Here is a 24,524-nt window from a genome sequence, read left to right as displayed (position 1 = left end):
TAAATGATGACGATGCTCTTAACTGCCTAATTTAGAGCAATCTTTTCAAAGAAATACCAGTCTTTATCTAAGACCCAAGGCTGCAGGGGGCTGGGTAATCACTTGTCATCAGGCTCTCCTATTAGTGGAGCTCTGTGGCTTAAGACTCTTAAGTTAATGAGTGGAACATATGGCTCAGTTTAGTGTGTGTGTGTGGAGGCAGGAGAGGAGCTGCCTGAGTGCATCTTGGAGGGCAAGGGAGTTGGGATGTGCACAGAAGTGCCTGTGTGGATGGGATAACAAATCCTGGTGTACATCAGCTGTAGTTTGCTCTGAGCCCCCTCTGTCTCTGCCAGACCGCTCACCTCAGCGACGTGTTGGGTTTGACATGCTCACTGCAGGTAGCAGATATTCCTCATACAGGGATAGTTGAGACGAACATGCCCCATTATTTGAGGGCTGACATACCAACTGTGTCACCTCTGGTTAAATCTGCCTGTCTACCTGTCAAGTTTTGACTTTCAGCAGCAAATAGGAAGCTCAGAGCAATCCTATGGCTGTGGTTGCACCGTTAATTTCCATATTTCACTCTAGGTTTTTGGAAAATGCAAACAGGGCTGGGGCAGCCCTGGGGCAGCTATGGGGTGAGGAGAGGACAGGAGCTTCCTGGAGCTGTGCTTGCATCATTGTGTCTGGCATTGGCAGCTGCCTGCACTACCACACATTCTTTTTGTAGCTTCCTTATCTGAGGCTGGAGGACAGCAGGCTCTGTTTGAACAGTGCATTCCACCACACCTTCCTCTGCAAACAAGAGTAAACTCAATGCACTAAACCTTGAGACAATTACACACACCAAAAGTATTCCGTAAGAATCTTACACACACCAAAAAGTATTCCAGGAGGACTGTCATGCAGCCTTCACTTGCTGATGTTCTTCAGTTTTTGCAATTTATTTTAGTCAATATTAGAAAAAAATTCTCCATGGCACCCCAGAGAAATTTGAAGGCAGATCTTATGCAGAAGGCTTAAAATCAAGGCAAGAAACATCAAATGATAAGAAAGCAGAAACTAGCATAGGTGAATGTCCCATAAACATGGTGTATTTATTGGTGCAGTCGAACAAACAGAAGTTGTTTCCTCTCTTTTGAAATTGGGATTCAGATTCAAGAGCCTGTGGAGCAGAGTCCAGGATTTTGGATGCCAGCCAGGAAAGCAGGGCTGCTCTTTGCCCTCTCACTTCGATTGCACAAACCCTGCATTTTCCAAAATTTATTGTGATTTTTGTTGATGAAAACCCACAGTCTTTGAGGTGTGCTGGAGAAACTCAGAATGAGAGCAGCTGATAACAGCAACACCTACATCTTCCTGACCTTGCTCAGTTGATTCCTAATCCAAGTGTTTAGTCCAGACCTTACAGCATAATGTCCTCCGCACAGCAGTGTTTGGAAGGAAGCTGATAGCATGCAATGCTCTCACTGAGCACAGTGGGAAAGAATCCAGCCAGCATGAAAGGACAGTTGTAACTTGGTTTGCACACACTGTTAACCAGCTTCTCCCAAACAGAAAAATAAAGCTGGGAATTGTTTTTGACCTAAGATTAAGCATTTAACTCAGTTTCTTCCCTAACCAAATTAAGGATTAGTAAATTCCTTGCAATTCCTGAAGTCTCAAAGGTCAAACCACTTAAGCACATTCTCTGTAGTGAATTCTGTCACATTTTCACTTGGAAAAGAGGAAGGGTTTTGATGTAGAATCAGTTTTCCTGTAACGTGTATGTGAAGACTCTGGGTTTGGTACTTGCTTTCCCTCCACTTAGTGTCTGGATCTGTGTTAGCCCAATAAATGTGCAAGATATGTCTCACTGTGCCTCATCCTGAGACTATGCAGGGGAGTGTGGCAAGCACAGCCACACCTTGAACAAACCAGACTCAGATGCCTCTTCCTCTACATAAAACATCTCTGGTGAATGGTTTTGGCTCTGTAACTATGGCAATGGAGCTTCTGAGAGCACAGAATGAGCTTTTTGAATCCTTTTCTGCTCGGTAGTTTGAGGCAATAGAGGTAGTGCACATACTGCTTTGGGCAGTGGGGAAAGGCTGTGTTAAGGCACGGGACAGGCTGGGGTCTGCCACTGCTTCTGAGAAATGGCCAAAGTCACAGTAATTTCTGAGCCTTGGGATCATCCTTGTGCATCCTTGTGTAGGTGAGCAGGCCTGGGAAGCTGCTCCAGGGCTCCAGGTGTGGCCATGGGCTGAGACAAGCCGTGGGCTGGAGCTGGGGGTGCACCCAAGCCTCCACCTTCCCTCCTGCTCTGGAACTGCCTCCTACCTGTGTTTTGTTTTGCAATGTTCAGTCAAGCCTTAGGTCCAGCTTTCTACACTCCTAATGATTGATGGTGCCAGCTAAAGGCTGGATCCCAGATTGTCCCTGCTGGGTGAGGAATCTCTGGGAGGCTTCAGCCAAACATGTAGCTCTCTCCTGCTTCTTCTGCTCCAGATGTGTCTCTTTTCACTGGCAGTGTTTGGAATGGATGGGGTGTGTACAGGCTGTACATGCAATCTGGGCCTCTTTGGAGGGCCTTTTATACTCCAAAGCAGAGGGAGTCTCCTGGAAATTCTCCCGCTTGCTGTGAGCTGTGGGTTGATCCTGCATCATTCCCCAGCCTCAGGAGGAGAACAGACCCAGGCTGATTGAGGCTGAAGCCGGTGGCCTCAGGGTTTGTGTGTCCCAAACGGCATCTTCCTGCAAGGCTTCCCTCTCCACCATCTCCTGTGGCATAGGCTGTGTTTCCAGGGACTGTACCATGGCACTGGCTGAAACTCTTCACCTTGAATGCAGGCTGGGGCAAGGATATTGCCTGAGCTATTTCCATGGCCAGTTAATTACATTCACTGCAGAAAACAAGGAAATTATGGCAGTTAGTTTTTTGGCTGAGTGCCTTTGGTGACATCCCAGTGCACACTGAACAGGCTATTCAGCTGTAAACCTCATCTGCACAACGAAGTTCCCTTAATTTTATTCAGTTTTACAGCAGAATTCTGAATGCTGATGACACATTCATTGAATTTTTGCAGTTGCACTGGGCCTTCATATAACTGTGTTATATTGGTGTAGCTGATTTTGTAATTAGTATTTTTTTCCTATGAAGAAAAATTTGTAATCAATCTCTGTTATTTTCTTACTCTTTATCTGATTTACTGGGCAAAGAAAAGCAATGCCACTTCTTTCTGGAGGATATTTACTGACTAACTCAAATCTGAGCTTGTGAGTGAATATCCTAGAGAGGAAACATGAAGGAAGTAAGCAGGAAAAATCCTTTGAAAGGCAAATGAAACTGGGGCCATGTGTCCAGCTCAGGTCCAGGATACTGGTTTTTCCACCATGGGTTTGGCACCTGCTTCCATTATCCTGGTGAAAATGCGCTGGAAGATCCAAGGAGTGGTTTTGTCCCTGGAATTTGAGGAACAATTGCAGCATTGCTGCCTGGGAGTGGTGACGCACCAGCCAGGACTGAAGAGTTTACAAGCTCTGATTTTTCCCCCTCCCATCTACAGTAATAAATGTTTTTATTCTTCCTTTTACCTTCTAGCCTAAACCAACTAAAGGAAGGATGCGCATCCATTGCCTGGAGAATGTGGATAAAGCCCTCCAGTTCCTGAAAGAGCAACGAGTGCACCTAGAAAACATGGGATCTCATGATATTGTGGATGGGAATCACAGGCTGACACTTGGCCTTATTTGGACCATTATCTTGAGATTCCAGGTAGAGTTGTGTGCACACACAGATACATGGATGAGCTTTCCACGCCTGTTTGTCACTTGCTTCTCTGTGCATTTTAGGAGCAGAGTGCTCCCAAGTGCCCCCATCTGATGGGAGGGAGAAGTGCTTGGGAACCTGTCAGGATAAATCAGTTTCTGTGGTGCTGCTGACCTGTGATGGGAGTTTCCTGTGGGGAAATTCATATGGCTTTATTTTTAAATCACTAATAAATGTGAAGCTCCAGTCTCCACACTAGATCTAGGAGGAAATGCCCTGAGCTGCTCTCCATCTCCATGCTCCAGGTTATCCATAACCTGGCTGGTTTGGCACTGAAATGGATTAAGGGTGCCCACAGGAATTATTTTAGTGTCCCAGCTAAGGCTTGAGATTTCTTGTTTTCCAGGAAGTTCCAGATTGGTCTTTGCCCTCAGCTAAAAAAGGCTGGAAAGTCCTTTTGCAGAAAGAACAATACATCCATATAATAAATATATAACTCATAATAAATAGCATAGTAATAAACGTTTCATTTTGGTGTTTCCCAGCATTACTTTCACCTTTTCCAAAAAGGCAATGTGTTTTGTCAGAGAAATATTGCAATCTTTTATGTTACTTTTAGATCCAAGATATCAGCGTTGAAACTGAGGACAACAAAGAGAAGAAATCTGCTAAAGATGCTTTGCTTTTGTGGTGCCAGATGAAAACAGCTGGGTCAGTGTGGATTAAGTCATTATCTCTAAAGCTCTTACAGCATTTTGAGTTTTTGTTGAAATAATTTTAAATGGGCAAACATATATCTTCTTAAGTGGATTTAGAGGAAATTCAAGACAAATGAGTTGATGTTTACAAGTCAGAAAAGTCTGAATTTATGATGTTAATTCTGGGTGATAAACACACCAATTGGATAATCCATGAATATATATAGTAATATGCTGACTCTTTTTCTCCCTATTCTGAAGAAATAATGACACTTTCACGGGAAACTTAATGTCATCCTGCTCTGGCTTTTCGTGCCAGAGTGTTCAGAGCTGCACTGGGGATGCTGTACTGATTGCACTCTCCTTGTTTTTGTTCTGCAGGTACCCCAACGTCAATATCCACAACTTTACGACAAGCTGGAGGGATGGGATGGCGTTCAATGCACTGATCCATAAGCACAGGTACATGTGGCTCAATGTCTGCCCTGGTTTTGCAGCTGCCTTGCAGCTTGATTTTAAAAATCCATGAAGAGCAGGAAGTTGAGGAGCTGCTGAGAGTTTTAGAGCAACTTGCCTTGTTTTGAGCTTTATAGCTCTTGTGGTCATTGTGAGCTTGGCTGGGCAGCAGCTTCTCACACCACAAGTCAAAACAGGCTGTGTTTGGTTTCAAGGGCATAAATTACACCTGTGATTATTTGGGTTTGGTTTGGTTCTTGTACCTCAGTGAGTAACCAATGCCCAAGTCAGGAACTGGGGGACAGGAGTGGGGAAGCACACCCAGAGCAGCTTGGAGGGAAAGGAAGTCCCTGCCTGAGGATGGCCGGATGTGGTGCCAGGCTGCCATGGCTGGGGATGCTGCTCATGGCAAGCTCAGGCGGAATTAATCCAGATGGATTGCATGCTTCCATGGGCATGAGGAGAGACTCATGACCACAAGTTTGTTCTTCTCTTCTCCAGGGTCACCTTCCCTGCTGTTAAGCTCTCCCCTGCTTTCTCTCATGGCCAGGTCCTGCTGTGCCATGTGCTGGGCATTGCTTCATTCCTTTAACACTGCTGGAAAATGCACAGGGCACATGAAACCTTGGCTGGGTTTTCTAAGGGTTGGAGATTTTAGTTCATTTGAGGGTGGCTGCACTGTGCTTTGGGAAATCTAAAGAATTTTCCATCCTGTCTAGGCCTGATCTGATTGATTTTGACAAGCTGAAGAAATCAAACGCACACTACAATCTGCAGAATGCTTTTAACCTTGCAGAGCAGCACCTTGGTCTTACCAAGCTCCTGGACCCTGAGGGTAAGAATTCCAGCAGTTTCAGCACTTAAGGGCTCTTTCCTCCCACCCCTCCATGTCAGAGCACATCTCTGTGACAGTTTTTTGTGTCCAAGAGCAGCTGGATGCTGCTGACTCACCTGGTGATACAGGCAGAGAGGGAAGGAGAGAATGTGAGATGTCTCCAGCAGCAAACTGAGCAGCAGTAGCACAAGAGTCCTTAATCCTGTGTTTATTTACTGCCATCTGACAAGTTTGTTGGCCTGGCCATGTGTCCATAAAGTCATTCCAGTCAGACGCTTCCTTCTGAGAAGGAAGAGGAGCAGAGAAGCTTCAGCCGATGCTTCTGTGGGAGTATGTGTGCTCCCAGTGCTGGGGCAAGAGCCTTTTGTGTCACAGGGCAGGAGTGATGTGTTCGGGCAAGTTTCTTCTTGCTTATTTTCCAGTGCCTCAGAATTGCTGATAAATACTTTGTTTTCCACCTGTGTCTCTCAGATTCACCTGGACAGACATAAGTTTGAATTCTTCTCTCCAAATGCTGACACAGCACTGAAGTTGTCAATTAACAGTAGTTCTGTCAACTCACATGGACACCAGAGGAGTTATTTGGCTGTGTACAAGCTGTGGCAAAGTCTGGAACTTGACTGTAAAGCCCAAAGGCCCCAAGCTTTAGCCCCAGTCCACACTACTGCCAGAACTAGTACAAAGCTGCTCAATTTACTTTTTATTAGGACACCAACCTTAGGGGTTGAACTGCCACTGAACCCATCTCTGACTCCCAAAAGTATCCTTGGTGCAGTCTGAGTTCTATTGGTGTAACCCCTGCAGCCTCAGCATGCTGAGATAACTCTGGTTTGGTTTGCAGATATCAGTGTTGATCACCCTGATGAAAAGTCAATCATCACCTATGTGGTGACATATTACCACTACTTCTCCAAGATGAAAGCTTTGGCTGTCGAAGGAAAACGTATTGGAAAGGTCTGTCAGTTTAAATTATAAATTGTTACAAAGCAGGTGAAATATTTCTGATTTTCTTTTTCCCCTTGGGTGTTAATTTTTTAAGAGTCCACTCTCTGGTAATTTTGATTTTTTTGCCTTTGAACATATTTTGAATGTTAAATATTCCCATGTGACTATGAGAAGTAGTTAATTTCCAGCTGCCTCACATTAGAAAACATTTGGCTGGTGTTTTATTTTTGCTTGTTCATTTTGCATCATTGCTACTTTTCCTTTCTCATTAACTGCTCCTCACCCTCTGGGCCCTCTGTCTCCTCTGGAAAAGTCCCTCATTTAAAACATGTGCAGTCATTCTCTGTCCTTTGGCGACATTGCCCCAATCCTTACAGCTGGCAAACTGAACATGAATCTTTGTGTGAGCCTCAGCTCTCCCCCTCTATTGCTGTGGGATCTTGTGAATTTAGTGCTGAAAAATGCCAAGCTCTTATTCCTCGGGGATCCCAGCAGTGAGTACTCTGATTCACAACTCAAGTCTCCCAGCAGTTTCTTTTATGTGGCTTGTTGGATTTAAATGACTGAAGAGCACTCCCCTTGTGACTCGTATGTTGTGCTGCTGCTGCAGGTGCTTGACAATGCCATTGAAACAGAGAAAATGATAGAAAAATATGAGTCCCTGGCTTCTGACCTGCTGGAGTGGATTGAGCAAACCATTATCATCCTCAACAATCGCAAATTCGCCAACTCCCTGGTTGGGGTGCAGCAGCAGCTGCAGGCATTCAACACCTATCGCACAGTGGAGAAACCACCCAAGTGAGTTTAATCTCAGTTTGGCACAACAGTCAGTGGTCTTGTTGGCTTAGTCACTCATTGATTTTTTTTAAAAAACAAACACATCCAAGTAATTTTAGTTGTGGCTTAAGAGTTTATTTTCATGAGCAAGCCCAGCTCTCATATTCCTGATTGGTACTTATCAAAGTTACTTGGGGCCCGTTTGCTTTGTGCTGTTCAGTGTGCAGATAATAACAACAGCAACGAGAAAAGCGTGTCTCCCACAGGATCTAGGAGTCCTGGAAGCTGTCACTGCCCTGGGATGCCTGTCTTATCATATGAGTGGTAATAATGTACTGTGGTAGTACAGTAATGTCACTGCTTGTGCTTTTAATAGCAGTGGATAATACCAAAATGCTGCTATTAAAAGATCCCTACTGCTTATCCAACATGAAGAGGAAGCATGTCTGGCTTTGTCAAACATCTCTACTTACTCAAACTAATACAAGCAAAACTGGGCAACTTATTTCTGGAAAGCCACTGTTAGGATTGTGATATCAAATCTGTTCGTTATTTTTGTCTAATTCGAGTTCTAGTGAATAATAATCACAACCCTAAACATTACACAGGATCCAGACTCCTTCTAAAATTGCAGACTATTCCCTAATGCCCATAGAGTTTGTTTATTTCCCAGGCATACAGCTCAGGGAGAACAGTGGGAAGAGTTTATTGACTGCAGAGAGCTTTAAATAAAACTTCCATTTCTTGTGCCGATGGAGCGAACTAGGACAGTGCACGTACTAGAATTAAAAAAAAAGCCTTTTCCTGTCCCCCAAGGGGTTTAAATCCAAACACTCAGACAGCTGACTTCTGTGAAGTTGCTTTTGCTGTCTGCCCCAACTGGCTCCAGGGGAAGTGTGGGCTATTTCCATTGCTCCCAGCTTCCACACAAGATGGAGGTGTTTATGTGAATGCACCATTCACCACGTCAACATTTTAAACAAGTGCTTTATTATAGTTTATTGTAGTCTACTATATTATATGTTTTATATTAGTGCTTCCTTGTAAGGGTAGCGAGGCCTTGGCACAGGTTGCCCAGAGAAACTGTGGCTGCCCCATCCCTGGATGGGACCGGGCTGGGAGCAAGCTGGGATAGTGGAAGGTGTCCCTGCCCTGGCAGGGGGTGTAACTGGATGGGTTTTAAAGTCCTTTCTAACCCAAACCATTCTGTCAATCCATGATTCTATGATTGTACCTTAGCAGTAATGACAGTTTGATTGTAACTTGATTCTCTTGCAAAATTTTGTTTAGGTTTACAGAAAAAGGAAACCTGGAAGTGCTGCTTTTTACCATCCAAAGCAAAATGAGAGCCAACAATCAGAAAGTGTACATGCCAAGGGAGGGCAAACTCATCTCTGACATTAACAAGGTAAACTGAGCAGCTCCTTCCGTGACTTGGGATATTGCTGTTTTCTCTCAACAACATTTGTTCTTCTCAAACACATTTACTTTTTATTAGTCACAGCCTTTTTATTACAGCCCCCAGCCTTGTTGTGGGGGCTGTAAGGGATGGGTGAGGAGGGGTGACCTTTTCCTGTAGCCAGGCCCGGGGTGTCCTCAGCATCTGTAGGAGCTTCTGCTCCTGGGGCTGCCAGCTCTGCCTTGCACCTCGTGGACCTGGCTTTTGAAGAGAAGTGACAGAAGGCAGCAGCAGTAGGTGCTGTGCCCTCCCCTTCACCTCCCAGTGCCCTGCCTGGGCATCGTGGATCCTTCTGGGGTCCTGCAGCTTGTTCTCTGCTGCTGCAGCTGGTAGGGCAGGGCTGGGCACAGAAGAGTTGACAGGCTCTCTCAAGGATAACAAACAGCTTCAGCTTCCTCCTTTGTGTTTGATCATGCTTGGCATTCCCAGACCAGCTGTTGTGGGTGTCTGTGGCCTCATCCCAGGGAGCATCAAACTGCTTAGTTCTCCTGGTTGCAGGAGGAGTGCCCAAAATAGTCGTGTTTCAGGCAGTTTCCATCTGTTCTGATTTAGATTTAGTTTCTGTTTAATTGAGGGTATTTTTGTTGTCTTTAAGAAGATCTAAAAGGTGATTAGCTGACTTCCAACATGCTTCTAAGACTTCTGATTTTTGTAATATTATCATCATACATATGAATAACTTCTGGTTTGGGGGAAAAAAGGATTCGTAAGCACCAGAAGTAACCAAATTCTGCAGTTGTTTTCTTTTCCAAAGTGTAATAAAGAACAGCAGTTGTATGTTAGTTCTGGAGATGAGAGGCCATGAATCTCTAATTCCCATTTCCTGAAGGAAGAAGATAGAATCTGCTTGTTTGGGAGTAGTACTCAGGAGATTTTATTGTTTTAAATAAACACTTTCTTACACATTCAAGCCAAGTGGTTTCCTTAGGCTTTGTTGGGAAGGGGGGGGGGCAAGAAAGGATGAGAGAAAATGCATCTGAGATAAACAACTTGCTCAGAAAATGACTGACTAAATTGAGAACAGATTTTAAGTCATGTGTTTATAGTAGCAAACAAGGTGTAGGGCCAGCCAGTGCAAACTGGAATTATGGGCTTTTAAATAATTGAACCAGTTTGGTGAAAGTTGCCTGTAGTGACTTCAGCCCTGATTTCATGCAAAGGAGATGGGCTTTATCATAATCTTGTAAGAATGTGTTGTTTAGAAGCTGTATGTTTTTCCTCCACATCTTTAGGCCTGGGAAAGACTGGAAAAAGCTGAACACGAAAGAGAACTGGCACTGCGAAATGAGCTCATCAGACAAGAGAAACTGGAACAACTTGCACGGAGATTCGATCGCAAGGCAGCTATGAGAGAAACTTGGCTGAGTGAAAATCAACGTCTTGTTTCTCAGGTGCTGCTCTCAGAAATTGTCTGGGTGACTAAAATGGTTCCCATGAATAATTGCAGGATGCAGTTCTTGCAAGGAGAACATTTTCTTCCCTGTGCCTCATATTTTACTACATCTATGTATGTGTATATTTATTTATTGTATTTAGTTACTCTATATGTGTATGTACTGTACATCCTCTCTTTTATACATTTGGGATTCCCTTCTTTGAACCTACCAGCCTGTGATCAGGAGAATTTGATGATGAAATAACTACCCACAGTCAATATTTTCTTCATCTCAATATTTTGGTGAGTTCAGTGAAATTAGCCCAGGAGTTAATTTTGTTGTTTAATATTAGAGGTGATAATATTAGATCAGCCCCAGACTAATCCTGATGGCCATGTGATTCTTCCCCCAAAGGCAGTGAATAATATCTCTGATTTTATCAGTGGTTCTTTATTATCAGAGGCATCTCTTATTTTATTTAAAGAAGACTCTTGGGAGCATTTTGAGGTCCTGGATTTGCTAACAAGTGTGTTTTGTCAAGTCAGAACTGACAGCAGAGATTGAGCAGTGAGACTTTTGTCCCCAGCAGCCATTCCTGAAGAAGTGCCTCTGTCTTTGCAGGACAATTTTGGCTTTGACCTCCCAGCAGTGGAGGCTGCCACGAAGAAGCACGAGGCCATCGAGACGGACATCGCAGCGTATGAGGAGCGGGTTCAGGCCGTGGTGGCGGTGGCGAAGGAGCTTGAGACTGAAAACTACCACGACATCAAACGCATCACTGCAAGGAAGGACAATGTTATCCGCCTGTGGGAGTATCTCCTGGAGCTGCTCCGGGCACGGAGACAGCGGCTGGAGATGAACCTTGGGCTGCAGAAAATTTTCCAGGAAATGCTGTACATTATGGACTGGATGGACGAGATGAAGGTGGGTGGAAGTACTTTGAGAATGCAGACCAAATATTGCTCAGAGATGTATGTGTCCCTTTGTGTCAAGATCCATTTTGCCCCTCTGATTTAGCAGACAGACCCAGAAGATCCACATTCAAGAGCAGTGAACAAATTCCTTATGATTTGTTAACAATAAAGTTTTAAACCATGTTAAGGACAAAGAACAAGTTCACTCCTATAAAAAGCTACTTTCTAGCTTCATGTCTGCCTCATAGAGCCCAGAAGTTTTGGTCACAGTGCTTGGGTAAAGATGACAGATTTGGTAAAAGGGAATTAAATAATCGCTCTCCATCATGATTTACATGGGAAGCAAGTCACCTCTTCACGTCTCTGCTTAAAAAAGCTTTAATTTCTTCCTATCTGTTCTCCTGGGATCTGGGAAGGGAAAGGACCATGACTTGTCCATCAGCCAGCAGAAATTGAAAGCTGTTGGAGGAAAGAAACAGCTCAACGGGAGCTCACAGCACCTGGGCTGAGTGCTGCTCCTTGGCTCTGCTGAGTTAACTCAGCCTCTCAGCATCCTAGACTTCAAATTCATTAAAGAGCAGTCAAATTCGTCATGGTTGCCAGTGACTTCAAAAATACTGTCTCAAATTTGTATCAGCCATGTCTCTACATTTGAAATTTCTGTCCTTATGGGGCTGGAGTTCCTCTGACCTAATGTACCAACAGATAACAGTGCCTGGAGTCCCAAAGAAGCAAATAGCTTATGGCCTTCAGCCTGTTTTACTTGTCTTTCTCATTTTGTTCAGGTACTTTTGCTGTCCCAAGACTACGGCAAACATTTGTTGGGAGTTGAAGACCTGCTGCAGAAACATGCTCTGGTGGAAGCTGACATTGCTATTCAGGCTGAGAGAGTGAGAGGGGTCAATGCCTCTGCTCAGAAGTTTGCCACTGATGGAGAAGGTAACCAGCACCCAACATAACCCCTTTTGTCTTAATTACCTATGACGTTATCTGTGACACTCATTAGTTCTGCAAGATAGGTTAGCTAAATTCCCCACCAGAATGAGAGAATCCAGCTCCATTTGTTCCTTCTGTACTCAGCATTTCAACGACTCATTTGTCCAGGAACCTGCTCAGGAATTGAGTGTGGCATTGATTCTTGCATGGGATGTCATGCTCCTCACCAGCAGCTGCTGTGACTTTGTAGAGGTCACCATGGTTCCCCATGCTGTGTTCCTAATGCAAATATTTACAGAGATTGTTGGACCCAGTCTAATGCTGTCCCGATTTATCCTAAAAGGAAGCAATTCCCTAGAACCCAGTGCTTTTAACAGAGTAAATGATGTCCATTTTGTGCAGTTGTATATAAATCTGAATTCAGTGAATTTTGTCTCACTGGAAACAGTCATGAATATCTTTCTTTTTTTTTTTTTTTTTTTTTTTTTTTGTCTTTTGGAAAGAATAGTATCTTCTGATCTGTGTTACTATGTGGTGGAGCTTGAACACTTCCCACTCACTTTCCTTAGACTAACTATGGATTCTTTAATGTAAACCTTGTAGCTGGTACACGCAGGAATTCAGAGCTCTGCATGTGCCCCAGTTGTGGGGATGGGAGTGAGTGAGCCCGGGTGGTAACACACATTCTCTGTCCGAGCAGGTTACAAGCCCTGTGACCCGCAGGTGATCAGGGACCGCGTGGCTCACATGGAGTTCTGCTACCAGGAGCTCTGCCAGCTCGCAGCTGAGCGCCGTGCACGCCTCGAGGAGTCCCGGCGCCTCTGGAAATTCTTCTGGGAAATGGCTGAAGAGGAGGGCTGGATCAGGGAGAAGGAGCAGATCCTGTCATCTGATGACTATGGGAAGGACCTAACCAGTGTTGTCCGACTCTTGAGTAAACACAAGGCGTTTGAGGATGAGATGAGTGGCCGCAGCGGCCACTTTCAGCAGGCGATAAAAGAAGGTGAAGACATGATTGCGGAAGAGCATTTTGGGTCTGAGAAGATCAGAGAAAGAATTAAGGATATCCGGGACCAGTGGGCTAACCTGGAGCAGTTATCTGCCATTAGGAAGAAGCGGCTAGAGGAAGCCTCTCTCCTTCACCAGTTCCAGGCTGATGCTGATGACATTGATGCATGGATGTTGGACATCCTCAAGATTGTCTCCAGTAATGATGTTGGCCATGATGAATATTCCACGCAGTCCTTGGTCAAGAAGCACAAAGATGTGGCTGAAGAGATTGCGAGCTACCGGCCGACCATCGACTCTCTTCATGAGCAGGCCAAGGCTCTGCCACAGGAGCATGCGGAGTCTCCAGATGTGCAAGGCAGGTTGTCTGGAATCGAGGAGAGATACAAAGAGGTTGCTGAGCTGACCCGGCTGCGTAAACAGGCCCTGCAGGATACCCTCGCTCTCTATAAGATGTTCAGTGAGGCAGATGCTTGCGAGCTTTGGATCGATGAAAAGGAGAAGTGGCTGAATAATATGCAGATTCCAGAGAAGCTGGAGGACCTAGAAGTGATCCAGCACAGGTGAGAATGGCTTTACCAGGAAGTTTGGGAAATACTGGGTGGAAGTGTTTTACCCCAGCTACCTTTCTCAGGTTGCCTAATGGCTCAGATTCTCTAATGTCTGGGGGATCTTGTGTTTGTTTTCGCCCACTTCAGGTTTGAAAGCTTGGAGCCAGAAATGAACAACCAGGCATCCCGTGTGGCCGTGGTGAACCAGATTGCCAGGCAGCTGATGCATAGTGGCCACCCCGGGGAGAAGATCAAAGCACAGCAAGATAAACTCAACACAAGGTAAGTGAAAGCCTCGTGCTCAGGAACATCACACCAGCTGGAACAAGTATGGTGGGGTCATTTGTTTGTCTTAAGTAGGCTTTTTTAAGATATTCTGATGCTGTTACCTGAAGTATCCTTAAGGCTTCAAAAGGAAAAAGTTGTGCCTTTCAAATACTTGATTATCAGGTGGAGTTTTGCTTTTGACTTAATCAGGCTCTGAGTGTGTCAGCACCTTGATTTGAGAGCTGGAAATTGGCTGTAATAATTACTATGATAAAAAAGAAATAAATATAGTTTTGTGTAAACTCCCGCATTTTTTAGCTTCAGAATAAACCAAGGGAGTGTGAAAAGTTGGTGTGACTGCCAATTTTTCACTTGAGTAAAAATTATACTCGGTGTCCTGATACTTGTCACATTCTAATACACACCATATCTGGGTTAATGATTGCTTTGCTAGAAATACTGATGGTGTGGGAAGGACTAAGGAAACCCTGAGTAGCTGGGTTTACCAAGCTGCTGAGAGCAGCTGCTCACTCAGCAATGCTGCCACATTCTTTTCCCACAAATCTCAATTTCTCTGCTCTCCTCTCCTCACACATTTCAGGTGGAGCCAGTTCAGAGAACTGGTAGATAGGAAGAAGGATGCTCTGCTCTCTGCTCTGAGTATCCAGAACTACCATCTTGAATGTAATGAAACCAAATCCTGGATCAGGGAAAAGACTAAAGTGATTGAATCCACACAAGACCTGGGTAACGACCTGGCTGGAGTGATGGCCTTGCAGAGGAAGCTGACGGGCATGGAACGGGACCTGGTGGCCATCGAAGCCAAGCTCAGTGACCTGCAAAAGGAGGCAGAGAAACTAGAATCGGAGCATCCTGACCAGGCGCAAGCAATTCTTTCACGGCTTGCAGAGATCAGTGATGTGTGGGAAGAAATGAAGACCACGCTGAAGAACCGGGAAGAGTCCCTGGGAGAGGCCAGCAAGCTGCAGCAGTTCCTGAGAGATCTGGATGACTTCCAGTCCTGGCTCTCCAGAACACAGACTGCAATTGCCTCCGAAGATATGCCCAACACCCTGACAGAGGCTGAGAAGCTACTCACTCAGCATGAGAATATCAAGAATGAAATCAACAACTACGAGGAAGATTATCAGAAGATGAGGGACATGGGAGAGATGGTGACACAAGGGCAAACTGATGCTCAGTACATGTTCCTACGCCAGCGCCTACAGGCTTTGGACACCGGATGGAATGAGCTTCACAAAATGTGGGAGAACAGGCAAAATCTCCTTTCCCAGTCTCATGCCTACCAGCTGTTTCTCAGAGATACCAAGCAGGCAGAAGCTTTCCTTAATAACCAGGCAAGTGGTCAAGATATACCTGACTTCATTTCTGTTGGCACTGTGTACTGCAAGCAATTAACAGACAAAGTCTATTGGTGGGAGAGCCACAATCAGACAAATTGCCCTTTTCTAACTGCATTTTACTTCAAACAGTTCCTGTGAGGTGTCTGTTGTTGGAGCACCAGCATAGCCTGAGTGTAACAATTTTCTCTCTGATTTCTTTAATCCCAGGAGTATGTTCTGGCACACACGGAGATGCCAACCACCTTGGAAGGAGCAGAAGCTGCTATTAAAAAGCAGGAGGATTTCATGACAACCATGGATGCCAATGAAGAAAAGATCAATGCAGTTGTGGAGACGGGCAGGAGGCTCGTTAGTGATGGGAACATTAACTCTGATAAAATCCAGGAGAAAGTGGACTCTATTGATGACAGGTAAGGGCAGAATGATGGTACAATGTAGCTGTTCCTCCTTTAATTCTGTTCTCTGAGAGATGCCCTTTTACCAGGATTCAAAGGCAAAGTAACAGCTTAGAAAATGTCTGTTCCAGACTGTTTTTTTTGTCTCGTGGAAAAATAGGAACTGTCATGTTTCAATAATGCGCCAGGCTAATCTCAGTTAAACAATACCTTTCCCACTTTCTAGAGGCTTGGTAGTTAATGAGCTCCTTACCCAGTATTTGGTTGTTTGAGTGTTGCCGTGTAGTTCTTGGAGTATGAGCAGACTTGATGCTCTGGTGGGAGCTGTAGCAGTTGGCTGTGTCTGGTTCCACAAGTCTCAGTTTCCTCTGTTGCCCCGGAGCTGGTGTAATTACAATAACTTATTCCTGTCCTTCCTCTGGAGAAGGAATGTGGCTCTTCAAGGGTGTAATTGGCATTACATCCACCCCACCCACTCGACTTTGATCGCCTCTTCCAGCTTGTCTGGCCCCACTGAGATCAGATTAGGAAGCACTGGTACAAGTGTGTCTTTCATCCCAGAACAAGTCCTTTGCTTTTTGTCTCTGGCTGTGGCACGGGTGCTATAAAACATTAAAAGCTTCTTTTTCTTTGAAACCCAAATGTTCAGTTTTGATGGCTGTTGTTCTTTCTGCTTTTGTTTTGGATAACAGTGGAATCTTTCAAGGCACTGTAAGTGTCAGAACACAGCAGTGAGCTGTGAAAGGTCACTGATGACCCTCCCATCAGACTTCCATCCCCCCACAGCTGGTAAGCTTAGGTTCTCCTGGTGTCTTCATCTGCAAGGAGAAACTGAACTGAAGTAGTTCAGAAAATGTTGTACCTTTCCTGTTTGGGCAGAGATGTCCCACTGTGTGTGCACCCACTTTAGCCACGCATCACGGCTTCAGGAAAGGTAGCTCTTCCTGTTCCCAGAGCTTGCTGAGGGCCTCTGACAGCTGAATCCTCAGGCTACCCCATGTTTCCATTCTCTCTGTCTCACCCTCTCGGCTCTAGATCCCAGAGAGGATCTGCAAAGGCCAGGAAGAGGATATTACATGAAAAAAATCAAGGGGACAACAAGTCTTCCCATCCACTTAGGAAAGCAGGAGAGTTTGATCCCGGCCTTCTGGTCAGGTATTCTCTTTCTGCAGCTTTTGGAATTAAAAGAAAGCATCCAAGGATATCATAGCAAATGGCATCTTGCAGCCCTGTCTGAAGTGGCTTGAGTGGGAGACAGGTTCAGCCCATGTCCTGTGTGCTCTGCAGAGGCTCTGGTGGCTGTCACCCCAGTGCAGCTGCACCTCTGTGCCCCATTGTTCCTGCTGTCCTGCCCAGGGGACATGTGCTGGAGCTCCTACTGGAACTGAGCATTTCCTCAATTCCAAAGCTATTTATGCCGAGCGCTGCAAAAACCATCCGGTGTGCTGCTATCCAGGAAATCCGTGCGATTGCTCCCCAAGTCTGGGGGGCTGATAAGCCTCCAGAACAAAGCCTTGGGGCTGCGTGCACTGGGAGGGGTAGCAAAGGAAGCCTCTTTGCTTTCACAAAACGTGGCTCTCCCAGCTGAGCTCCACCTGGATGTCTAACAAAGGACCAAAACAAACAAGCACAAATATGTGCAGTGGCTCCATACTTCCCATTGGGAGTTCTTTGTAGTTTCTGGTATTGTTCAGAGTGGGTTTGCAGTGGTGCTTTTGAGCTGTTCCTGAGGAGACCCCACTGGCCCTGGTGCAGCAGACAGGCCCTGCCCTGGGATAATTCCCATCTCAATAGGGATGGCACAAGGGGGATGAAAGTGCAATATGAAAGAAACACTTCAGCACAACCTTTTAGTGCAGTTCACAAGCACAAATGAATGAGCATAAGGACATGGAGTAAGAGTAGGGGAAGGTAGGTTTGCATCAAGCTGTCACCAACTAGCTTTTCCAGCTGGGAAAGAAGCTGATCTCCCTGTGCAGCTTTCCCTGCTTGGGTGACTTCTGCTGCTCTGAAGCATTTTCTCCTCCATTTTCTCTTGGGAGAGTGTTGGAAGAGTGCCCCTCTCCATGTGCCTGCTCATGGCCTCTGATTCTGCAAGGGAGATTTAGTCTAAAGACAGTGGCAGATCTGGCACATGTTGTGATCTGAGCCTGTTTTACATCAACTTTTGTATTTGTGCAACTTTCTGCTCAACAGAGAACAGAAGTAAGTTTTGTTCTTGCCCATTCAGAAGGGAGAGTGCCTTGTTTGCTGGAGCAATGAAAGAAGCTAAAACTGCCTTTCATGTATCTCAGGATTCCTAGCAGTCAGCTGCATTCACACCATGTGTAAGATTTATTATTTCTGCACAGGCTTTGAAACCCACAGGCTTACAGTTAAACCACAAGTGGTTTTGTCAGTTTTCAGCACTGTCAGCATTCTCAGGGGCCTCTGGGAGTCAACTTGGGGACGCCAGGCAAATTCTGGATTAATTTGTGTGAGACACCTCCTTGTGCTGAGCAGATCTTACACTTATAGTGTAAGTCCTATGTGTGATACAGAATTCAAAGCCATTCTAAATAACTGGAGTCTGCAGAGCAAACCATTCTTCCACAAACTGTTTTGGCAAATTAGTAAGAAGCAATCATTGACAATCTTAAGTGTGAATTCTTTAAAAGAATTTAGGAATATCTGAACAAGGAGTTATTTATATTTAGGTACAGCTAGTCTGGAGCAGGAGAACAGACTAAATAACTTCTTAAAATCCTTTATTCCTGTTAAAAAGTCAGTGATGAAAACACAGGAATTCCTGTCTGTTCCAGCAGTACCCATCCTCAAAATGCTTCTACTTTGTTATGGTTCAGCCCTGTTCTTCAGAGAAAACTCATTGTCCAGTCTCACTCCTGGTCATCTTGAACAAAACAACCTTGTACAGTTACATAGCTCTAAGCACCAAAAATTGTATTTGTTATGCTATGGCATCATCTGTTTGATATCCCTGCATGGTTTCCTTCGAAGACCTTCTAGTCAGTATTTCCAACACTCCATGGGAGATATTTTTATTAGTTTTTTAAAATTCGGATTTTTTTCAACGTAAGAATTTCTGTACTTATCTTAAAAATATTCAAGTGCCTTGAAAGTTCTCCTTTAAACTTCACAGCTCGTGTCCTCTCCAGAATACATGAGTTCTGTAATATAATCTAGCCTTAAATCTCTGAAATCAGCCTGATAAAATCACCCAAGCAGTTCTATGCTTCATTTTAACGACCTGAGTAATGCAGTGTGCTTGCCCAGGCATATAAAAGCCAGTCAAGAAAGAGTGGAATCAAACCCAGAAATGTTTGCCTCATTAGAGAGGTTTTTCCTAAGGCACAGTTATGTGTCTTTTCCTTTGTGTTCCCTCTGTCAAAACTTCATCCTCTCCTGGGCTTGGATGCCAGGCTGTTGCTTTGATGGTTCCACGTGTCTTCCTTGCCATGCAATCTATAAATAATTTTCTTGACTATACCTATAGAGATGCTGCTTGCCTGCTTGATTGAAGGCAACTGTTGAGGCCAAAGAAATGAATTGTAGTCCTCTAAAGGGTTTTCTCCTATTCCTCTGCTTACAGACCTTTTTTGCTTTTATAGAAAATGTATTTCAAGTATTCCTTGTGTTTCTGAAGTCACTAAATTGGTGCCAGAGAGCTTGCTGTGGTAACATACTGCAGATCAGGAAAAGTGGTGTCATAATCCAGTTGCCATCAACATGTGATTTATGGTCTTCTGGAGTATCATGAGTCTATGGAGATCTCCACTAACATGGATTTATTTAGCTTTTGCCAGCATGTGCTGAGCTCATCTTATAAATTGCCACCCTTTAAAATAATTTCCAACTCTCAATCCATATTTATCTTATTACAAACAACAGCAATATTTCACTTTAAACCCCCATACAGTGCAATAGGAATAAGCCTAGCACAATGAGCAGTAAATAAAAATTGTATTCTTTACTCTGTATCTTCCTTGTAAATTGCCTCATAAATAATGAAAGTATGGAAGGACGGGGATAACTATTCCAAATTAAGCATTTTTAAAAACATGCCCAGAGGTACCCTGGGAATCAGCCCCATTCCATTTGAAGGACCCACCACAGCCTTTAGGACTGCCAGCGTGACTCATGCTTCAAGGGGCAAACAGTGATTAATCAAACTAGGGCTTCTGGATTAACCTTTCCTTCTCTTCTGGCTGCTCTTAAACATTCTGAAAAATATGTTCCAAGTTCATAAAGCTTCTGTGTGCAGAACCACACAGGGGTGCTGCATGTGGTTAAACACAGCCTTGGGAAGGTTCTGTGGCCCAGCTCAGCTTGGGTGGGACAAGGAGGTGCTGAAGGTGTTTTATAAAGAGCATTCCAGCAGGTGCACCCTGCAAGGGCCACACAATGTCATCTTGCTGTGCAATTTGCAGTTTTCTTATGTATTTTGGCAAACAGCCTGAACTCTCCTGTAGGCTTAAAATGAGGGGGCCAAATTCTGTCCGTAGCAAGTTGTGAAACCCTGCTGACTTCAGAATGTTCTCTGTGTATTTAACGGGTCACAAAAAACAAGGAGATGCAGAATTTCAGTGAGCCCATTAAATAACACCCTCCAAAATGTCCTTTGAAAAGCAGCAAAGGACACACACCACAAACTTGCCAGCACCTGTAGTCAAAAGAAGCTCCAGAAATCAACAGTGACAGTTTTCATTAAATGCCTATTTAATTTCCTTTCTCTATTGTTTTTTTCTGACCAGACATAGGAAGAACCGTGAAGCAGCCAGTGAACTTTTGATGAGACTGAAAGATAACAGGGATCTCCAAAAGTTTCTCCAGGATTGCCAAGAGGTAAATCATGCCCTTTCACTTTTATTGTTGAAAGCTGCATCCTGCAGAAGAGCATTCTTACTCAATATCTTATGAGGGTTGGAATGCTCACTCATCCAGTAGTATTTAGTGTGGACTAAACATAGAAAAACCCCATGACCATACCACGCAAAAAATAATGTTTTTTCTTTTCTCATGAATCAGATTTTCTTTTGTCATATATGCTAAAGACATAGAAAACTGTCAAAAGCAGTGAAGATTTTCTGCTGTGATATAAATTATAACCATGTGGAATATAGTGGGATTAGCAGTGTACTTACTAAGAGTTTTGTCTACAATTGTACAGATGTATGTGGCCTGATGCAGGGGATTTCAAGTGATTTCTAGCAAACATTAGTCAGAAGAATAGGAGGTTAAGAATAAAAAAGGAGCAAGATTAAGCTGTGTCATTTATGTGTGATTTACCTGATAGTTTACATGTGTTTAAAATTGTTAAGTATTATAACATTTGAAAAAAGAAATTCTTTCCAGATTTTCTAATCACTTACATGGACTGTTTACACTGAAGACAACATTTTAAAGTTTAGAATACTCTTGTTCCTAGCACAAGGAATTAATCAAGTAATTTTCAGGTTATTTCATGGAGTACTGGCAGATAATAAAGAGCTTTGCCTGTGAGGTTTGGTTCAGAAACTGGGGAAGTAATATTTGCTGCTTGGTTGCCTGGATTCAATCTGTTTCCTAACATTGCATAAGCTGTCCATGAGCTTGCCTTCAATTGCTCCTTCCTTGGTAGTTAAAACATGACAGATTAGCAAAAAATCTGCTGTTATTAGCAGCAGCTTCTTCCTTCCTCTGTGACAGCTCTGGTACAAAGATCCCCTGGCTCTCAGGGTTCTCCTGGCCTCAGTGTCAGTGGGGGTGTGTTCCCTAGGATCTGGTTATTCCCCCTATATCACTGGAAGAAAAATGAAATCATAAAAGCTCTAGTGTTGGCTGCCTGAATGACTTTCCTCTCCCTTGTTTTTCTCCAGCCACTAAAACATGGATGTCTCATCTGCACAATTCAAAGGCCAGCTTATAATTACCCAAATGTCAGGGATTTCTCCAATTCTCTTTGAGAGGACATTAACTTTGGTGATAATTGAAAGGCTGTTTCCTGAGAAAACTTAAAATTTACGTCAGTGTGGGGCCTGCTGACACCTCTGTTGGGCTGGAGGGTTTGTGATGAAGCAGCACTGTCCTGTGAGGTGGAAGGGAGCCAAGGGAGCACCTCCCCCCTTGGTTTTTTCCTTAGCACTGCCTGTGAAGCTGGGAATTGTTAGGGAACAGCTTTGAGCTAGTCCCCATTTCACCCGGCAATGATCCTCTGGCCTTCCTGCCTGCAGCTGCCTTAGGGACAGTTTCCCATCTGTGTGTAACCTGAGGAAAGGCAGAGTGTTTTCTGCAGCCCTTCCCTTCCATTTCCAGGGCAGCCACATTGTCACTGTCACCCCTCACTTAGGTGTTTAAGAGTGTGGCCTCCTGCCCCTCGCTCCTTCCTGCAGAGCTGGGGAGGAGTGTCAGTGGCACTCCAGAGCAGTGGGATAATGCTCCTCACATCAGCCCAGCAGTGATAAACCCCACTCTGGGGTCACAGGTGAGGGAAAACAGAGGATTTTGTTGTTCTGAGGAGTCAGAAACACGGTCACAGGTTAGTCCTGGGGTGCTGCTTTTCCAACTGTTTCTTGCACTCATCAATATGAATGTGTAAAATAAATTTGCCGAGTGAATGAAACAGTGAGAGAAGAAAATCCTGACTGGAGGAGATGTGATAAATGTTGCCATTTAGTTTTCTTTGACTTCCTGCTCTTTCTCAGCTCACCTTCGAGGGAGGAGTTTACAGCTGACCTTCCCTCTGAGTGCTTGGAAGTCCCAGCACTGTCTGGACTCATTTCTCCAGGGACATGGTGAAAGCTCTTTGCAAGACTCTGCACTCTGAAGTTTCTCTCCCAGATTGTGCTGGCAGGATTTGCCATGTGAGCCTCCCCGCAGATGGGCTGGCAGCTTGGCTCTTGGCACAGTCTGGAAGTGCAGCGGTACTTGGAGCCCTTTCCCCTTGCCTTGCTGCTGCCCCAGGCTCACAAGGATTTGTCTTTGCATTTCCCTTCCTGCCTGCCAGGTTGGCACTGCAGAGTGGCAGCCAAGAGCAGGAACAGGGTCTTGTGTACAGGTGCAAAGGATGGGAGGAAGCCTCATCCTCTCCTGGCCTTAACAACTTCTGGAGAAATAAATACTCCAAGTGTGATTTTGAGGCAATTTAGGGAGCTGTATTATTTTCTGAAAATCTACTTTCACACTCAAGGTACTGATTTTTAGTGCCTATAGTGGTTGCAAACCCCAGATTTTAGCAGTGAGCCCTTAAATACTTTATCTGCATTTCTGTGCTCTGAGGGGTTTATCCCAACAGGCCCTGGCTGTGAACCTGGCTGTGTTGTCCCTTGCCTTCCTCCAGCTGGTAACAGGAATCATCCAGCCTCTCCTTGGGAAGCACTTTTAAATCGCCAGAAGCCCTAATGCTGTGGCTGTGGAGTAAAAGCAAACAGTGAAAGCCAAGCAGTGCAATTTGCAGAGCAGAGCAGCTGTCTCCTCCCCAGAAAAGCAAGAGTAAAATCACTAATTATGGGTTATATCTTAATTTCCATGTAGACTTTGACTGTTCAGCAGCACAGTAGCCTGTTCTAATGCAACCTTCTACCTACAGAGCTCTTCACTAACATGAGCATTTTTCTGTTCAGACTTGATGGGAAAATCCAATGAGGAGTTTCTCTGATTGCTCTGATAAGTTTTCCATTTTTGGGGAGAAGTGCATTTAAGGGACAATTGAAATTTTAAGGGACAGTTGAAAAGAGGCTCATGAGTGATAAATGGAATTTGTTGCCCTGTGTCCTGAGCACACAGCAGAGGCTGTGTTCCTCTCCTTTTTGGGCTGCTTGCTCACCCAAATGCTGTTCTAGAAACCAAGCTGAGATTTGTTTTGACATTTTCCGCTCTAAATATGCAGAAAATGGACCTTTTCAAATTCTGTAAACGTTCCTGTGAATGTGGTTTTTATCCACACCTCAGGGATAGATGAAGCAGTCAGACTCACCCTGGGAGGAAATATGATGTTGGCCGCTAGGATCATTTTCACATTCCATTTGCACTTGGCAAATCAATTGTCTCTTAAAGTATTGGTTTTCTCTAGTGGTAATATGGAAATTGTCCCCAGTGCCTTTGTACTTGCTGAAAATCAGACAGAAAACAGTCTTGGATTTTATATAATGGGAAAAGGAAAGTCTCCAGTGCCAAAACACTCCCAGAGATTGGATAAATAAACAAATTACTTATGTAAACCTATACAGAGAAAAGACTGAGAGGAAGAGGTACAAATATGCTGTGAATTAATGGTGCAAAAACATCTCTAACAACCTCCACAAAACCATCTGACCAATAAGTAGTACATGTGTCCCTGTTTCTCTTGCTGTTGAATTGGGTGGGATCTGTGTGTTTAATTCTGCTTATCATAGAGGTGAATCCTTTCTATTGGAATCAAGGGTTATTTATATATTGTTAGAATTGAACTGTTAAAGAGGCGTATCCTTGACTGAGCCCTGAGTAAATCCCTGAGTAAGAACAATCCCTGAATCTCACACAACTCTTCTGTAGAGGCATCTCTTTATCCTTGATCTGGAGGCATTTTGCATTATTTCACAATTATTTCGGAATGTTTCCTCACACCTCCATGTATTTTCTTTTCCAGCTCTCCCTCTGGATCAATGAGAAGATGCTCACAGCCCAGGATATGTCCTATGATGAGGCGAGGAACCTGCACAGCAAATGGCTGAAGCATCAGGCATTCATGGCAGAGCTTGCATCCAACAAAGAGTGGCTGGAGAAGATTGAAAAGGTAGGTGAAGAACATCCAAAAAATGCCCTTATCTTTGTCCAGGGTGGCTGTGCACAGA

General features: G+C 44.4%; 1 protein-coding gene across 7 annotated transcripts in view; it reads left to right on the top strand.

Moving 5' to 3' along the window:
• Nucleotides 1–24,524, top strand: part of SPTBN1 (spectrin beta, non-erythrocytic 1) — a 117,740-nt gene that overhangs the window by 71,434 nt on the left and 21,782 nt on the right. For all 7 annotated transcript variants that reach the window (XM_053936973.1, XM_053936972.1, XM_053936974.1 and 4 more), the window contains 16 exons: nucleotides 3,569–3,742; nucleotides 4,356–4,447; nucleotides 4,816–4,896; nucleotides 5,610–5,725; nucleotides 6,567–6,679; nucleotides 7,281–7,468; nucleotides 8,738–8,855; nucleotides 10,139–10,297; nucleotides 10,904–11,206; nucleotides 11,982–12,135; nucleotides 12,833–13,703; nucleotides 13,839–13,973; nucleotides 14,560–15,316; nucleotides 15,530–15,732; nucleotides 20,469–20,559; nucleotides 24,320–24,466. In XM_053936973.1, the coding sequence (XP_053792948.1) occupies nucleotides 3,569–3,742; nucleotides 4,356–4,447; nucleotides 4,816–4,896; nucleotides 5,610–5,725; nucleotides 6,567–6,679; nucleotides 7,281–7,468; nucleotides 8,738–8,855; nucleotides 10,139–10,297; nucleotides 10,904–11,206; nucleotides 11,982–12,135; nucleotides 12,833–13,703; nucleotides 13,839–13,973; nucleotides 14,560–15,316; nucleotides 15,530–15,732; nucleotides 20,469–20,559; nucleotides 24,320–24,466 (3,702 nt within the window). The remainder of the gene's footprint in view (nucleotides 1–3,568; nucleotides 3,743–4,355; nucleotides 4,448–4,815; nucleotides 4,897–5,609; nucleotides 5,726–6,566; nucleotides 6,680–7,280; nucleotides 7,469–8,737; nucleotides 8,856–10,138; nucleotides 10,298–10,903; nucleotides 11,207–11,981; nucleotides 12,136–12,832; nucleotides 13,704–13,838; nucleotides 13,974–14,559; nucleotides 15,317–15,529; nucleotides 15,733–20,468; nucleotides 20,560–24,319; nucleotides 24,467–24,524) is intronic.

The sequence above is a fragment of the Vidua chalybeata genome, chromosome 3 (genome assembly GCF_026979565.1).
Source record: "Vidua chalybeata isolate OUT-0048 chromosome 3, bVidCha1 merged haplotype, whole genome shotgun sequence".
In the NCBI taxonomy this organism is placed as follows: domain Eukaryota; kingdom Metazoa; phylum Chordata; class Aves; order Passeriformes; family Viduidae; genus Vidua; species Vidua chalybeata.
The sequence above is the reverse complement of the archived record's forward strand: the minus strand, read 5'-3'. Positions and strand labels throughout refer to the sequence as shown.